Below are 18,484 nucleotides of genomic sequence, written 5' to 3'. Positions count from 1 at the left end.
ACCTCAAGGTTCATTGGGACTTTTGTATGTTTAAATGTGCCAAGGGAGTGACGTGTATTGTTTATTTATTTATTTGGATTTATATTCCGCTTTTTGCACTTTTTTCAGTACTTCAAAGTGGATTACATTCAGGTATTGTACATGCTGCACGCCGCGATGGTCATCAGATTGATGGCCCGTTGATGGGGCAGGATATCCTTGAACTGAGCTGTGTCTAGCAGGGCTCCAATGAAGTCCAATTGTGATGATGAGCTAAGATGGGACTTGAGGTAGTTGACAATGAATCCTAGTGTCTCCAGCACATGGATGGTTGAGCACATGGACTCATCGGCACCTGCCCGAGAGGTGCTCTTAACCAGCCAATCATCCAGATACGAGAAAACATGAACTTCCAGTCTGCGAATATGCACCGCCACCCTGGCTAGGCATTTCGTAAAGACACATGAGGCTGACACGAGTCCAAACGGCAGAACACAATACTTGGAAGTGCTGCTTTCCCATCACAAATCTGAAATAATTCCAGTGACCTGGGACTGGGTCGGTAACACGACGATAAGCGCATACAGGAATTCGAGCAAGAGGAACGACTGTGCTGGTGTCGGTGCTGTCGATGTGCCAACACTGAGGTCTCACATTGCACTCTTCATGGTCAGCTGCATGCGCCTCTCCAATTCCTACTTGAAAATCACCAATGCCAGGACAGGCTGGGAGCCAGGAGGTGTAATCAGATCCTCTTCGGATCGGTGGTGGGTATTGGGGCCAATGGAGACTGTGGCATACAAGTGGCATTAATGCAGGAATGGCTATTCTTGCCATAGGGTTGCTTCAAGGACATCACAGCAGAAACTGGTGCATCCCCATGCCCAGCACTGTGCAGTGACAGGGACTGATGCCAATGCTTTGTAGACTTTCCTCCATGCTCGTATCGGTCCTTCCCTGGTGTCTATGTCAAGAAAGACAAATCAGACATCCTCAATCTGGAGAAGCCAGAAGATGGCTGATCTCTGGCATCCCTCTCAGCCGATGACCTCGACAGAACAAGTGGCCCCACCGATGTCAATGACTCAGTGTCCATTGGTGTGGCTCCAAAGTCCCTCTATGCCAATGCCTCCAATGCTGATGTCAATGGATTGGTCTTCTCTGGCTCTATCTTATGGAGCTGGATCTTACATCCCTTCGGGGTCATTTGGTGCACTTGCTGCAATCCCAAATGTCATGCGATACCCCAAGGCAGAGGACACAGCTATCATGGAGATTCATGATAGACATGGTCCTCGTACACTTGGGGCATTGCTTAAAACCAGAAGTGGACATGTCATTGCTTAAACAAAAGGGCCACGAGATTGAAACAGATGGAGGCAAGCGGGCACCAAGTGCACCACCGTCCCAGGACACAAACAATGAAAATAAACTTACCTAAAAACGTTTATAAAACCTATCTAGGACACTAACAAGGAATGCAAAAAGGAATCACGAGAAAAAAGTAATTGCAAACTTTTAAAAACTTTAGAGGTTCATCCACCCGCGAGATGCAAGGCTCCACAGAAAAGAGACTGAAGGAACCCACATGGATGCATGATATCGTGCATGTGTGAGCATGCTAAATGAGGCTCAGTCAAAGTTCTAGAAACTTTGACATTAGTTTTTCGTGCCTGGCTCCATCTGATGATGTCACCCATGTATGAGGACTGGCATCCTGCTTGTCCTCAGAGAATGAGATATATATGGCTAAAGTTTAGCCAGAGAAGTGCCCATAATATTCAAAAGTCAGCATTTAGCCAGATAAGAGTTATCTGGCTAAATGCCTCTGAATATGGACCTCACAATTTTAATTGCAATTCAGATTATGTTTCCTTTTAGAAGAATATTTGGTGTGATAGATGTCAATCTTGTTGGCAGGTTCTAGAGCTTCCTGTTGTTGATTTAAAGTATCATTCAAATTATCAAGCTAGAAAACAAAAGAAACAATACATACATAAGTAAAACAAACTTAGAAAAATAAATACTGTACCTGTTGTTGAAATAAGGAAGCTTAGCTTTGGTTTTCAACTAACAACTTTATGTTTTTATTTGCACCTGCTTTATGTATGGTCTTTTATGCTGCATAAAAAGAACTTACTTAAGTATTGTCAGACCTAAGATCATTTCAGTTAAATTATCTGGCTAAATGCTAACTTTTGAATATTTTGGGCACTTATCTGGCTAAACTTTAGCCATATATCTCATTCTCTGAGGACAAGCAGGATACCAGTCCTCACACTTGGGTGACATCATCAGATGGAGCCAGGCATGAAAAACTTATGTCAAAGTTTCTAGAACTTTGACTGAGCTTCATTGAGCATGCTCACACCTGCAGTAAATCACGTGTCCATGTGGGATCCTTCAGTCACTCTTGCTCCACTGGTGCCATATTTGTACAGGATTCCTCTCCAAAAGAAGTTATATTTTTTTCAGGATTACCTAAAATTTCAGAACTCAGTAAAGATCTGGCTGTTTGGGATAGCTTTCAAATAGTTTTAAACAAGAAGTCCAGTCGTACTTCTGTTCTTGTGCTTACATCACAGGCTCCATATATCTTATTTTTATTCATTGGCTGTTTTAAATATTTAGGTGACAACATATTTAGCTTCCAAATGTTAATTTTAAACTGCACCATTGCCCTCATTTGATTTTGTACTTTAGTCTTGTGCCAGTTTTTATCTTATGTTCTAGTATGTCTGTTTTATGTTCTTATTGTTTGATTTTGGTATTTTATGTTTGATTGTTGCCCATATTAAGTAATCTTCTGGAAAGGTGGATAAAAAATTGGAAAAAAATAAATTCAAAATGGCACCAGTTGACTGGAGGCTCCCCTTTGCCCTGCATGAGTGGGGCAAAGCACACCATCAGGTCAATCATCCTCATTTGATCATTTCTTCTGCTTTACATTTTTACAGTTCTTTGAGACATAGATCTAGGCATCATAGTGGATAATACTTTAAAATCGTCGGCTCAGTGTGCTGCAGCAGTCAAAAAAGCAAATAGAATGTTAGGAATTATTAGGAAGGGAATGAATAATAGAACAGAAAATGTCATAATGCCTCTGTTTCGCTCCATGGTGAGACCGCACCTTGAATACTGTGTACAACTCTGGTCGCCGCATCTCAAAAAAGATATAGTTGCGATGGAGAAGGTACAGAGAAGGGCAACCAAAATGATAAAGGGGATGGAATAGCTCCCCTATGAGGAAAGGCTGAAGAGGTTAGGGCTGTTCAGCTTGGAGAAGAGACGGCTGAGGGGGAATATGATAGAGGTCTTTAAGATCATGAGAGGTCTTGAACGAGTAGATGTGACTCAGTTATTAACACTTTCGAATAATAGAAGGACTAGGGGGCATTCCATGAAGTTAGCAAGTAACACATTTAAGACTAATCGGGGAAAATTATTTTTCACTCAACGCACAATAAAGCTCTGGAATTTGTTGCCAGAGGAGGTGGTTAGTGCAGTTGGGTTCAAAAAAGGTTTGGATAAGTTCTTGGAGGAGAAGTCCATTAATAGGTATTAATCAATTATACTTAGGGAATAGCCACTGCTATTAATTGCATCAGTAGCATGGGTTCTTCTTAGTGTTTGGGTATTTGCCAGGTTCTTGTGGCCTGGTTTTGGCCTCTGTTGGAAACAGGATGCTGGGCTTGATGGATCCTTGGTCTGACCCAGCATGGCAATTTCTTATGTTCTTACGCATTGTATACTGGTGTTCAACAGAATTAAAAGTCAGTTGCCTCTGGCTATTTTATATTTCTGTCTTAGCAATACAAGGCTGAGCACTGCTACGAGTTAAATCTAGTAGTCAAGAAAATAGGTCATAAAATATAATAAATTAAGGCTCTCGTATGTCACATGCATGTAGGTGGGCCCAGCAGAGCAGTTCGCCGGCCACAGCGTGGGAGGGCCAGGTTCAGAGGAGCATGATGAGCCTCCTGTACTCAACACAACACTGCCTACTGGCTGGCTATGCTTATGTAGTGTACTACAGTTGTACATTACACCCTGTGCAGGGAATTACCAACAGCACAAAACCCCCAAGGCAACATGACAGGAGCAAAGGAAACCAGCAATAGTTGTATGAACAGGCCAAGGTAGTGAAGACAGCTCCTCGGAGTGGAGGATTAGCATAGTAATTAGAGCAGCGGGTGACGACCTAGGGAAACCAGGGTTCAAATCCTGCTCTCGCTCCTTATGACTTTAGGCAAGTCACTTTACCATCCCTTGCCTCAGGGGATAGGGAAATATCTATAGTGCCTGAATGAAATCTGTTTTGATGTACACTTTGAAGTGCCGAAAAGTGGAAAAGAAAAAAATCCAAATAAATAAATAAATAAATAAATAAATAAACAATGGCATGAATATCCTCAAAGGAATCACAAAGCTGAAAAAATGGTAGTGGCAGGTTTTCTCCAAGAAACCATGAGAGAGCCAGAATTTCTTTTGAGCGCATTTGCGCCGAAGGTTTTGTGCTGTGGGGAGGAGCCGGGAACGGCCAGTCAAACGAGAGGAATCCCCTGAAGCAGGTGAGATGTGCCGCCGAAACACTGCAATGTCAGGAGGTTGGAGTTTTTAGCAGTCACAAAATGGGTGATAGTATTGCCTTTTAGGCAGGCGACACGGAATGGAGTGGAGTGGTTTTAATGAACACAGAAAGATAAGTAACATAAATTATGAAATAACTTAAAAATTACAGTTTAATAAAATAAAAGTGTCACTATAAGGGAATTGGTAAATGAAGTAAACCTTGAGTGCCATTGTTTGCCATGAAAGTGGTTGTAGCCCTGTACAGGGCAAGAGCCTAAACGATTGAGCACAATATTCTGATACTAATTCCCTTGGTTAGAACAAGTATGAATAGATTATATTCTAAGTAATATTCTAAATAATTAATATCAATCCTCATATGTTGATGATTGCGTATGGTTATTCTTCAGGAGCATTGCCATTAGGCAGAGAGGCAAAAAGACCTCCAATGTGCTTTCAGTCATCTTTCCATTTGCATGGAAATTCTGGAAAGCTCACAGTAAAGGCATACTGATTTTCAAAAAGACTACCTTTTCCACCAATTCTGGTACCAGCCTTGAATGTTGAGGGCTCATAAAGTTCCTTGATTTCACTTGCATGCTTGTTGGTGGTTAAGAATGATAGTACTGAGCCACCTTGGCCAGGTCTGGCCCAACTGTGAACTTATGTGCCCAATGTTCCAATGGATTTGTGTCCATGTCCTCAATGGGATATTAGATAGTGTGTCATAGAAAGTTTTGTTGGGGTCTCCTTTGCTGGAGAGGGGCAAGAGAGTCTCTTGCCAGCTGCTTTAGCTAAGGCATGTGTTAGGAGAGACAGTTCTGTGGAAGTAACATGGCTTTGGTGTATTGAGGTTGAAGTGGAAATGGAAGCTGACAGGATGCTGCTTATGCTCACACTCTGGAGTGTCCACTCTTTCCTGTGCTACATCCCAATTATACATCTCCCTCTAGCGCTCCTGTTTATACAACCTAGCTTCCAGTATCTGCTTCATGTATGCCAACATCTTGAATCAAACGCTTATGAGACATCCTGAATGTGGATGTGGAAGGTGAATGCACAGTAGTGGGCATTCAAAGACTGAAGTCTCAAACTTGTGCTGGTTCAGATATCTATCTATAGGCCACCATGAACACAATGTGGTTCATTTAGGTCTTACCTGCTGTCTTTTTTTGAGCCCTGACAGAACAGTCCAGACAAATGGGACTTTTCCTCCCTACTAGCAGATGGAGGCAGAGAGCAAGCTGATTTGACCCGACATCCCTCCCTATATAGTCTGGTACAGCAGGGAAAGCATCAGTAGTCTCTTGCCCAAGCTGAAGCTTAAGATTCCCCTGGCAATTCAAATAGAAGATATTACGCTCAAAATTTCAGTAACAATGGAAAAAATAGTGAGGGACTGAGTATCACACGCTCTTCTCTCCCTGGGCTGCATTCCTTGCTTGGAAAAAGGCATTCCTTTCACTAATATCTATATGCATATCTACATCTACATATGTGGCTAAACTTGTTCTTCTAAGAGGGCTTTACCTTTTATTCTAATACATTATATATGTATATCTATTTTTTTATTTTTTTTAACCACCACTCTCTTCTCAGGGTGGGCTCTGGACTGGTCTGTCAGGACTCAAGAAAAGACAATTAGCAGATAAGGCCTAACTGAATCTTCCTCATCATCCTACCAGATCAGTCCAGATACATGGAATTCATCTAAGCAGTACATTTCCTGGGTAGAATTTACCTAGAGCTATTTCCAGAACTTCCATAGCAAAGGCTGTGTTCTTCCTCTCCTGAGGGTTCGGCCTATAATGTTTTGTAAATGAATGCAGAGATGCTCATGTAGCTGCCCTGCAGATTTCTGCTGGGACAACAAATCTGTGCTCTGCCCAGGACACTGCCTAGGCCTCGGGCACCGGCTTTCCCTTCAATATGTATGCTGCCACAATTGATTCCTTAATCCTTTATGCAATTGATGCCTTAGAGGCTGTTTCCCCTCTGTGGGCCTCTGAAAACAACATAAAAAGTTTGTCCAACTTCTTGAACTCATTCGTGACTTCCAGATATTTCAAAAAAGAGCTCGACACACATCTAGCAATCTGAGCTCCCATTTCTGATCTTGACATACTAAGCCCAGGCAAGGAAACCACTTGATTCACATTAAATTCTGACACCATCTTCTGCAAGAATTATGGGACTGGTCTGCTGGTGACCTTTTCCCTTGAAAAGGATCTCTACAGGACAATGCTTGTAACTCTGAGATTATTCTGGCCAAACAAATAGCCACTAGCAGCACTGTCTTCAATATAAGATCCTTTATGGAAGCTCTTCTCATAGGTCCAAACATTGCCCCTGCTAAAGCCCTCAGGACCAGGTTTAGGTCCCATGGTGGGATTAGTGGCTTCACCGGCAACCTATTTATTTATTTATTTATTTGTTTATTTATTTAAAAATACTTTCCGCTACATTCAGCCTAATGCGAATTGCCCCTTTCAGAAAGCAGGCTACATTCAAATGCAAAACTAAAGGGCCCCCTTTAATATCCTATAACCACTATCTGGACTGGTAGTGAGTTCACCACTAGTCTTTTATCCAGACCACCTTGAAGAAATTTCAGAATAGTGGCTACTTGAACTTTTCGTGCCTTTTCCTGCATCATCCTTCAAAGGTCTTTCAAATTTTGATGTATATTAGCAAGGTGGAAATCTTTCTTGTCTTTAGTAAGTTTGCTATTACTTAACATGAGTAACCTTTTCTGCTGAGTTTTTTGCCTTTCAAGAGCCATGTCGTAAGACAAAATTGTGCTGGGTCCTCCATGGATACTGGTTCGTGGTGCAGTAGGCCCTTTGTCTGTCTGAATTTGATCGCTTCCCCTATCTAGAGAGTCTGACTAGTTCTGCATACTATGGGCAGATTGCCCAATCTAGGGCTAATCAGTATGATTGTCCCCATATGGTCTACAGTCCTTCTCAACACCTTTTCCACCATTGGCCAAGATGGGAATACATATAGCAGCATATTTTTGGGCCTAGCAGCATGTTTCTGGGCTAATTTTGGGCCAGTACATCTACCCCCCCGGATCCACTTTCTCTTTTTCGGCTGAAGAACTCCTTTGCTTTGGTATTCTTGTGCATAGCCATTAGATACCACTGGGGGCATCCTCATTTCATCACGATTTGGTTGAAAGCCTCTTTGACTAGTTTCCACTCCCTTGTGTCTAGCATCTACCAACTTAGGATGTTTGCTCAAATGTTGAGTGCTCCTGCTATGTGAGAGGCTGAGATCTCTTGCAGGTGCATCTCCACCCACCTCATGAGTAGTTCTGCATCCTCCACTACTTGCAGTCTCCTTGCTCCTCCTTGCCTGTTGACACAAACCACTGCTGTGGCACTGTCAAAGTATTTTGTCTGTTTTCTCCTTTACTTTTGGTAGGAAGCTTTAGTACCCATATGATTGCTCAGATCTCCAGGTAGTTCATCTAGAATGACTCCTCCATACAGGACCAGTGCCATTGCATCATTCGCCCCTCGCAGTGTGCCCCGCCCCCCCCCCCCCCCCCAGCTTGGTCTGCTCACATCTGTGATGACTGCAACATAATATGGGGGGGGTTCCAAGTTTACTCCTTTCTTCAAAATGGTCATTACTAGCCACCACTTTAGATCTCTCTTAGCATACTCCATCAATAACCCCTTGTTGTAATCCTGACTTTGTGGTGACCATCTGGACAGCCGGCTTTGCTGTAGAAGGCACATGAGGGCTCTTGCCCAGGGAACCACCTCAATCGCTGCCATCATAGAGCCTAATAATTGTAGATACTGATAAGCTGATGGGAAAGCTAAGACTAGCATCCCCCTTACCTGGTCCTGCAATTTGTTGATCCACTTGTCCATTAAGAATACTTTCCCTCTCCTCGTATTGAACTGGACTCCAAGGAAGGGCAATATTTGCAAAGGTTCCAACTGGCTCTTGTCCCTGTTTACACCTATCCAAACTTCTCCAGTGTCTGTATGACCTTCTCTGTCACTTGATGCCCCTCCAGTAAGGAGTCAGCTCTTATCAACCAGTCGTCCAGATATGGGTGTACTCATTATGACACTATGCAAGTATGCTGCTACCACTATCATTGTTTTTGTGAAGGTCCTGGAAGCTGTGGCTAATCTAAAGAGAAAGGCTTTGAACTGAGAGTCATCTCCCAGTATCTCAAAGCGCAGGTAGACCTGATGGTGCTGTCTGATTGTGATGTGGACGTTTGCCTCTGATAGGAATGTGGAGATATGCCTCTGATCGGTCCAGGGCTAACAGGTACTCTCCTTTTCTTATTGTCCATATCACTGTCCTCAAAGTCTCCAAGTGGAAGTACGCTATCTTCAATGACTCATTCCTTTCAGATCTATAAATCTTCTTTGGAATGACAAAGTACATAGAGTATCTTCCTTTTTCCATATCCTCTTTTGGAATTGCTACCACTGCTTCCAAGTAGTTTGTCTATTGTTGCCTGTACCACCTCCTTTTTGTGATTCTTGCATGGAAATGGAATAAAGGCTTCTCTTATTGGGGTTTTCAACTCCAAGGCTTATCCCCACAGAATGACTTCTAGGACCCAACGGTCCCAAGTCATGCAGGTCCACTTCTCGTAGTAATGTTGTAGATATCCTCCTACTGGTGAAACTGAGGAGTGGCACAGCCCACCGTTACTGGGGACCCTAATTTGAAGCTGGCCCTCAGCTGTCTTTGCCTCTGCAGCCGCATCTGCTGCCTCAAAAAGGCTGCACCTGCCCAGGTGCCTGGACCTCTCTGAACCGAAAGATTTACCCAGCCAGTACTGTCTAGCCTTCTTTGGCCATATCCTGTGATGCTTTCCTCTAGGGAGAAAGTCTGATACTTCACGCATATCCAGCACAGCTCTCTGCTTCAATGGCAGGGGACGGCAAGGGAGAAAGTCTGATACTTCACTTTCAATGCAAGTTAGCTCTCTGCTTCAATGGCAAGGGAGGAAGACAGATACTTCACGCATATCCAGCATAGCTCTCTGCTTCAATGGCAGGGGAAAAATGAAGTAAAGTCTTGAGGATGTGAATGAAATGAAGAAAAAAGGCATGGGGGTGGCTTGCGGGAATGATAGCTACTATCCTTATTCAATAAACATACACACGGTTAATGTGACTCCAACATTGCTCTATGCTTCAACGGCAAGAGGAAATGTGGGGAAAAGGATCTGCATTCACAAATAAGCGTGGGAGTAGCTTGCTTGTTGAGGCGGTTACTACCCCAACCCAAATTAGCCTGATACTTCACTTTCAATGCATATCCAAGCAGCTCTCTGATTCAATGGCAGGGGGAATGAAGAAAAGAGGATTTATATTCAAACAACCAACAAGGGCTAAACTGCACAGGCTAGAAAAACAAATAAGCGTGGGAGTAGCTTGCTTATTGCGGCGGCTACTACCCTGAACCAATCATGCCTGATACTTCACTTTGAATACATATACTGCACAGCTCACTGCTTCAACGGCAGGAGGGAATGAAGAAAATAGGATTTATATTCAGACAACAACCAACAAGGACTAAATTGCAAAGGCTGGGTAAACAAATAAGCGTGGGAGTAGCTTGCTTATTGCGGCGGTTACTACTACTACTACTACCCCTAACCAATTAGGCTTGATACTTCACATTGATGCAGCTCCAGCACCGCTCTCTACATCAGTGGTGGGGGTGGAAGGAAATTAGAACCTAAAAGTTACCAATAAGGGCCCTGACCTCAGTGGTCAGAGTAACAGATAAGTATGAGAAAAATAAGTATGAAGCTTGCTGGGCAGACTGGATGGGCCATTGGTCTTCTTTTGCCGTCATTTCTATGTTTCTATGTTTCTAGTGGACCTGCTTTTATCTTCTGGCAACTTCTATGGCTTTGATTCCCCCAAGTCTTTCACCAACTTCTCCAGATCCTCCACAAACAAGAGTCTACCCTTGAATGGGGGTCTACACAATCCAGCCTCTGAGGAAGAGTCAGCAGCCCAGTTTTTAAGCCACAGTAACTGCCTGGCCATGACTGTCATTGCCAGCTGCTTGGCTGATGATCTGACCAGGTAATATAGAGTATCCTCTATAAATGCTGCTGCCAATTCTAACTGCGCTATCTCAGCCCCAATGGACTGAGAGGCTTCTAATTTCTCACTCCATAGGGCCTACTGCATCCACCGACTCAACGCTCATGCTACATAACCTCTACAGATCATTGCCTAGAGCAATAGGCTGGTCACGTCAAAGGATCTCTTGAACCACTGCCACAGCTGTGTCCATCTTGGTGATCCGACAACAGGCGCTCCCATTCAGTAAGAGAGTATGGGGGAGGGGGGACCAGGGAATACCCAGTAGGCAGAGTCACCGCCGCTAGCCTAGAGCTGTGCCATTGCTCCTGCAGCATTTTTTTTCCAAGTTTCTTACAGGCTCAGCATACCACACTGCCTTCAGCCAGAAAGGGAAATGCAGGGAACTCAAAGCCCAAATTGCCCTAGGGAAGGAAGAACAGTCATTCTTTTGACTGGCATCCTGGATGAGCCCCCAACTTAACCAAGACTCCCACTGGGGAAATCAATCTGGAATTAAGGCTATTGCTCCAGGAGCCATCTTGCTGCTGGACCAGACATCACCTACCATCTGCTGGAGGCAGAGAACTACTGATGCCTTCCATGCTGCATCAGACTATATAGGAAGCAGTCAGGCCAAATCAGCTTGCTCTCTACCTCCATCTGCTGTAGAAGTTCCAAATCCCATTTGTCTGGACTGGTCTATTTGGACAAAGAGGAAATACTGTGTAATTTTTTTGAAAACAAGGTACATTTCCTTCAGCACAGTTTTATCCCAGGTTACAAATTTACCATTACTAATAATAATAAACTAATTCATTCACATGTTATTTTTAGATTTATGATCAACTTATGCCACAGTCTACATTATTACACAGAAAGCAACTAAAAGTAAGATTTGATGGAAAAAGTACTTAGTTGCACAGTTTCCAAAATAATAAGACTATTTACTCAAAAGAAATTACAGAAAATACCTAGTAGTTTTTTCATAACATTTCTGAAGGTACAGGTCCCATGCTGAGAAGAAACTCAGAGAAACTATCTCCTCCCCCACCCCTGCCTAGCCTAGGATTTCACATCATCAGAATGCAGGAGATATGCCAGAAGCTGCTGCGCCAAACCTTTTCTTTTCAACAAACAGTAGTGGCAATTAGTCAATAAACAACTGGCACAACCCTTACATGTTAACACCCTAAGCATCCATCTATATTGCTTAATAGATACCTACTTTCCCTGTCAACTTGTCAAGACCAGACTTGGGTTCTGCATGGTTCAGAATACCTACAAAGCATATAGTGTTTACACAGCGAAATATGACTGCCTTGTAAGGCACACATTTAGTGAGGAAGGGGAGCAGGGCCTGAGGGCACTCATATAGAACCTGTTACTCAGATACATGAGTAGTAATGTGGCTGAAGTGCATAGGCCAGGAACCCATGAGGTGAGGATCATCACGTGCTGAGGGCAGCCTAAGCAGAATATCAGGCCATCAGTATGGCAGCATCACACAGACACAGTGCAAATGAGGCCTGCATGTAGATAACAACTGGCTCCATTGTTATGAGATACAGGCTAATCAGGTCTTGATTATAGCACTTGAAATCCTCGTTTTCTTAGGGAAATCAGAAACAAAAATCCATGCATTGGAGCAAAGCCAGGACTGGATTAGCTTGTTACTTACAGCATGGTGTCACTTTGCAACCTGTTCAGGCCTTTTCCAAATTCAGTGTCTGGTGCTTAGAGCCCGCAAAAGAATACCCTAGTCATCCTCATTTCACCTCTTAAGAATTGTTGTTATCACTTTAAAACCACGTCTTGTTCCCTGATGTTAAGAACCCATTTGCCTTAAATTTGTTTGATAATTAATGGCTTCTCAATGGCCCTATGGGTAAGAGCTATTTTCCCATTTTGTGGCTATAATAAGTATCACCAGGGCTTTTTTCAGGAGGTACTTGCCAGTACTGAGAACTGGCACCTTTTCCTTCATCTACATAAACTGCCTTGAGGTTCCCCCAAAAAACATGCATTTGGTGCTTCCCCTCCCTGTGTCCTCTTTTCTGCACAGAGAAGGGACTTAAGGAAGAAAGGCTGATACCAAGGCAGGGAAGTAAGGGAGCGAAGAGGACTGATTCTTTGCCCCAGGAAAAAAAGAGAAGGGATTCTGCCTGCCTGCTGGAAAGAGTGAGGTGAAAGACAGAGGACCCCAGAGGATGGAGGAATGACAATGATAATTTATTTTTATAAACTGATTTCCTACAAAGAAATCAAAATAGTAAATGGAGAGGACAAAAAATCTTAAGTTGGGGGCTCCATCATTGTCCATTTGTATGAAGAAAGAGAGGTCTTATGTTGGAGTTACTGAGCCTCTGCTGTTGTGCCTCAGTTAAGTTAGTCCATTTATTTTGCATTTAATGAGGGTCTTTCCATGTTTTGTCTGTGTGATCAAGGTGAGGTATTCTACTAGTGTGTAGTTTCTGTGTCGTGATCTGTAGCAGTCTGGCTTGTTCTGTTTTCCCAATAGCAAGTGTATTGGTGCTATAGGGCTGGGTGTAATATTTGCAGTGTTATTTCATAGACTCTGTAGCCAGTAGAAGGTGGCAGGGCTCTGGGTGGTTGCTCCTTACCCTCAAGAAGGATCCTGCATGAGAGTACTGGCATTTTTTTTTCCAGAAAAAAATGCACAAAGTATCGCTAGTGAAAGGGATCTCACAAATTCCTGCCACATGAAACAAAATAGGAAAAAAATGACCTCAAGCTCTAAGTCTACAAAGAAACTGCTCTATTTAGTTGTAAAAACATTTCTCTAACTGCTGAGAAAGTTCAACATCTGTTCTACACTGCAGTGCTCCGGCAACATCTAAAAAAAGGACACAAAAAACAAGTTGAATAGTATCAGTTTCCTGTGTTTTTGACTGGATATTGAGAGAGTTCCTTTTAAAGTAGTGTGTACTATACTTGTGCGTTTCAGGGTGGTTTAGTCATGTAATGTTAAGTGATACACCCAACACACCCAGTATCACTTTAGTTTCTGGAAGTATTGTTGGCACGAAAAGGTGTTTTCTTAGACTTAGTAATAGTTTCCTTTCAGATTCCCTCCCTGAAAATACCTTAAAGCAGGACTACAAAGAACTGTTTTTAATTAATGTTACTATAAATGAGCCCTGTAATCATTTATCATAGGAGGCTGTGCTTTTGGAAACAGCATCTATTTTAAAATCAGGTGTTTTGTTTTTTTTAATTCAATGTAGTACTGCGATAGTAGAGACTTAATATTTAATGTTACTGCAGGCATGAAATTCCTGCCATGACATCACTGACATTCCACATATGAAGCTGCAATCTTGCAGTGACATTAGAAGCCAAGTTCCAGTACTATTAAAATCAATCAGATGAACCATGTTCAAAAATATATATCCAAAAAAGAGAGGACTGATTTAACAAAAAAACCAAACTGTTTACAAATATCAACTTCCAAAACAGTAATAAATATTAAGAGGTCCATATTCAACACTGGCCAGCTACCAAAGTTAGCCAGATAAAATTATCTGGCTAACTTTGTCAGGAAGTTCAGTGGCACAGCGCAACTGAATATACCCAATTACCTTAGTTAGCCAGATACATTTATATGGCTAACTTTACAATAGCTCTTCAGCTGACCTAAAGTTATCAGACTACGTTAGCTGAATAATGCTGAAAATCAGTGTTTATCTGGCTGAGGGTCATTTTTCAAATCATATTAGGGCCATATCGCAAGGCGTTAGGGCCCTAACACCTGCAATAACGCCATAACACATGCGATAAATAACGCATCGCGAAATGCATATGCAAATTTTTAAAAGCTAGTCAAGCGGGAAGAGTTTGGAAGGAGTAAATGACAATAAGGAGCGCTTAACGTTGCGTGCAATAGTATAATGCATACTATCATGGGGTTTAACGCCGGAAATAACTACACCTTTTTTCCTGGCGTTATACTGTGCATTTGGCCGAAACGGGATTTGCGATATTATTGCAAATCCCATTTCAGGCAGAGAGAGGGAAGAGGACAGGGAGAGAGAGAGCTCCTCTGGGGAGGCACACATAATAGTCAACTTTTTATATCACTGTAGGAGGGGACATTCTGAACTCAGGGTGAGGTTTTGGTTGTGAGCTAGATTTTGGGGGCAGTTTAACATGCACAGTCAGAGGTACGAACATCACAGTTACCATCAGTAAAGATTTTATGTGATTTGACGTGATGAAAGGTATAAAAAGATGAGATCTGTACAATGTACTCTCGACCTAGCTTGATGCACTCTCTACCTAGCTGCTATCAAGCTAGGTTGAGAGTACTCTGTACAAATCTCATCGTTTTATACCTTTCATCACTCCAAATCACCTAAACTCTTCACGGATGTCTATTGTGCTGTTCATACCTCTGACTGTGTACATGTTTAACTGCCTCCCAAAACCTTGCCCACCACTAAAACCTCACCCCGAGTTACTAGTTGCCCCTCTTACAGTGGTATTTATTTATTTGTTTTTATATACAGAAGTTCGTGGGAAACATCTCATCTGTTTACAATATAATATAAAACACACAATTCAAAATATACAATGCAATACATAATTTTTTAAAAGAAACATCGAAATAAAATACAATTTTCTAAAAGCATCTAAGAAATTATAGTTTTCTTATATGAGAGCCTTATAAAGAGTCTCTCTCTCTCTAGCCAGCAGCATTCCAAAATAGCAAAATTATAAATCAAGGGGTAAGTTCCGAGTTAGCAGGATAACTTTTTAGTAGGTAGCATGCAGTTGGATTTGCGATCTATCAAAAACAAGGCTGCTGCGGGACTTTAAGTTGACATATTTCTCTTTGATACCCTTTGACAAGAAGCTATTGTTGCTGCAAAACAGGGATGGTCTGATGGCATCGATAAGAGAGGAAAGGGTATCTATGGAAAAACACCTGTCTATAAGAGAAGTGCTGATGCCTGGGGAAGGAGGAGGCTGATCACCTCATCTGGGTGAGAAAAACTAGATAGTAACTTGATGCTCTGAGCTACAGTCTTCTTGACTTGACCCCAAACAAGCTGTTTCCAACAGGAGTGTCGTTGGCACCGGGAACACAGGACCCATGCTTAGAATCCAAATCTCAGTACCCCAAGTCTCAGCCTTAATTTCCACTAAGAAGAAAGCTGCAGCACAGCCCAAAGACGAAAATGGGCTACAGATGTGTCAGCTGGACCCACACGGCCCGAGGAGGCGGCGGCAACTGCTGCTGTATCGGCCAGGTCCATGCAGTCCGAGAAGGAGGGGCTGCAGCCTGTTTGGTCCAAGGAGGAAGCGGTTGCTGTGTCAGCCAGCCTGAGTAGCCCGAAAAGAAGGGGCTGCAGCTGTGTCAGCTGAGCCCACAAAGCCTAGGAAAAGAGTGCTGTGTTAGCCAGCCTACAGGGCTGAAGAAAGAAGGCTGTTTCTGCACGCACATTGCAAATACTGGGGGAAAAGGCATTTGTGCGTGTGTGAGGGGGGGACAGAGCATGAGTGTGCATATGTGCATGTCTGTGAGAGACAGACAAAGAGCATGAGTGTGCACATGAGACAGAGTATAAATGTGTATGTATGTATGTGGGTGTGTGTGTATGAGTGTACATGTACGACAGAGTGTGTTTGTATGTGCTTGACAGACAGAGAATGAGTGGGCATGTGTGCTTACGAGATAGAGAGCATAAGTGGGTATGTGTGCATGGGTGTGAGAAAATCAGAGCAAGAGTGTATATGTTTGTGTGTGTAAGAGAGCATGAGTGTGTGTGTGAGAGAGAGAGTGTGAATGTGTGAGAGACAGCATGTGTATGCGTGAGACAGAGTGTGTGTGCGTGCATATGTGAGAGACAGAGCATGTGTGTATGTGTGAGACCTGTGAATGTGTGAATGACAGGGTGTGTGTATGTGTGTGTGAGAGAGAGAGAGAGAGAGAGAGAGATACTGCACAAATCCTAGCAGGAGGCTGCTGTTGCCTGTATGTTCCGGGGAGAGAGAGCATGTGTGTGTGAGAAAGCATGTGAAGGAGCATGTGTTATTGTGTGTATTTGAGAGAGCATATGGTAGAGAGAGAGCGCATGAGTGTGTGTGTGTGTAATGATAGAACATATGTTTATGTGTGTATTTGAGAAAGCATATGGTAGAGAGAGAGCACGAGTGAGTGCGTGTTGGAGAGTGTGTGTATATGAGAGAGAGAGAGAAGAAAGTTTGTGTCACGTCACATCACGTCTTCAGCGGCCAATTGTACTCTTTCCCCGTGCAGGCGGCCATCTTGTCGGGAGGAGCTATTGGAGTGAGATCTTCGCGTTCCTGCTCGTGGCTCATGGCTGCAAAACAGTAAGTTTTGCGGGTGTCCGGGCTGGGGGAAAGCTTCGCCGCTGTCAGTGTCCCCCCCTCCTCCCGGAGCAAGGCGGCTTTTCCGCCCTGCTCCGAGAGGAGGGGGGGACACTGACAGTCCTTTCGCCGTCGCTGTCTTCTGGCTTCGCCGGTGTCCGGGCTGGGGGAAAGCTTCGCCGCTGTCAGTGTCCCCCCTCCTCCCGGAGCAAGGCGGCTTTTCCGCCCTGCTCCGAGAGGAGGGGGGACACTGACAAGTCGTTTCGCCGTTGCTTCTGTGCTGTCGCCGCCGTTGCCTCCTGGTATCTGTCATTTCAAATGACATTTGAAATGACAGATACCAGCGTGGCGTGAAGCCTTAGGCCCGCGCACCCAGGATCCTGTATAGGCGCTCTATCCAGTATCCTGGGTTGCGCGGGCCTAAGGCTTTTCGGACGCGGCTTACATTTACATATAATTAGGCTTCAGGATCGGGCGGTAGGTGAGCTGCACTGTGCAGGCGGTAACCGCGGGTGCCGTAGGCACTAATGCAGCTCTTCCTACAGCTCGGTACTGGATAGGCCTAACTGTGGGGAAGGCGGTTGCTATAGGTGAAGCTGCTGTCAGTCCTGCTTCTGGGCTTGTCTGTCAACTGTCAGTTTGGGTCTCGTGGACTTGCTCGCTGGGCTGCGTCAACCACATCGCAGCACCAAGTTTCCACCATTACCGAGGGTGTTACAGAGAAAGAATAAACATTTCATAACAGCTGGCAAAAAATATTCAATAATTAAAAACTTGTATAAACATTTTTAAACATTTTCCAAAGTACCAATCAAATATTTCAAAAGAGCAGACACAACAAATTAACACATAATAAATAATAAAAAGCGAAAAAAACGTTGCAGCCCCCCTCCGATGTCCAGACTGGGGCTGCCACGGAGACTGCAACGGCAAAGCGACTTTTCAGTGTCCCCCCTCCTCTCGGAGCAGGGCGCGAAAAGCCGCCTTGCTCCGGGAGGAGGGGGGACACTGACAGCGGCAAAAACTTACTGTTTTGCAGCCATGAGCCACGAGCAGCAACGCAAAAATCTCACTCCGATAGCTCCTCCCGACAAGATGGCCGCCTGCACGGGGAAAGAGTACAATTGGCCGCTGAAGACGTGACGTCACGACGCTGAAGACGTAAGTTTTTGCCGGTGTCCGGGCTGGGGGAAAGCTTCGCCGCTGTCAGTGTCCCCCCTCCTCCTGGAGCAAGGCGGCTTTTTGCGCCCTGCTCCGAGAGGAGGGGGGGACACTGACAGCCGTTTCGCCGCCGCTGTCTTCTGGCTTCGCCGGTGTCCGAGCTGGGGGAAAGCTTCGCCGCTGTCAGTGTCCCCCCTCCTCCCGGAGCAAGGCGGCTTTTCGCGCCCTGCTCCGAGAGGAGGGGGGACACTGAAAAGTCGCTTTGCCGTTGCAGTCTCCGTGGCAGCCCCAGTCCGGACATCGGAGGGGGGCTGCAACGTTTTTTTCGGTTTTTT

General features: G+C 44.1%; 1 protein-coding gene across 5 annotated transcripts in view; it reads right to left on the bottom strand.

The window, feature by feature from the left end:
• The window catches only part of NPHP1 (nephrocystin 1), a 382,880-nt gene extending 364,810 nt beyond the window's left edge, over positions 1-18,070 (bottom strand). For all 5 annotated transcript variants that reach the window (XM_029594329.1, XM_029594331.1, XM_029594333.1 and 2 more), the window contains exon 1: positions 18,018-18,070. In XM_029594329.1, coding sequence (XP_029450189.1) covers positions 18,018-18,031 — 14 coding nt within the window. In that variant the 5' untranslated portion in view covers positions 18,032-18,070. The remainder of the gene's footprint in view (positions 1-18,017) is intronic.
• Positions 18,071-18,484: the final 414 nt, after the last annotated feature.

Source organism: Rhinatrema bivittatum, chromosome 3 (assembly GCF_901001135.1).
Source record: "Rhinatrema bivittatum chromosome 3, aRhiBiv1.1, whole genome shotgun sequence".
Lineage (NCBI taxonomy): Eukaryota > Metazoa > Chordata > Amphibia > Gymnophiona > Rhinatrematidae > Rhinatrema > Rhinatrema bivittatum.
The sequence above is the reverse complement of the archived record's forward strand: the minus strand, read 5'-3'. Positions and strand labels throughout refer to the sequence as shown.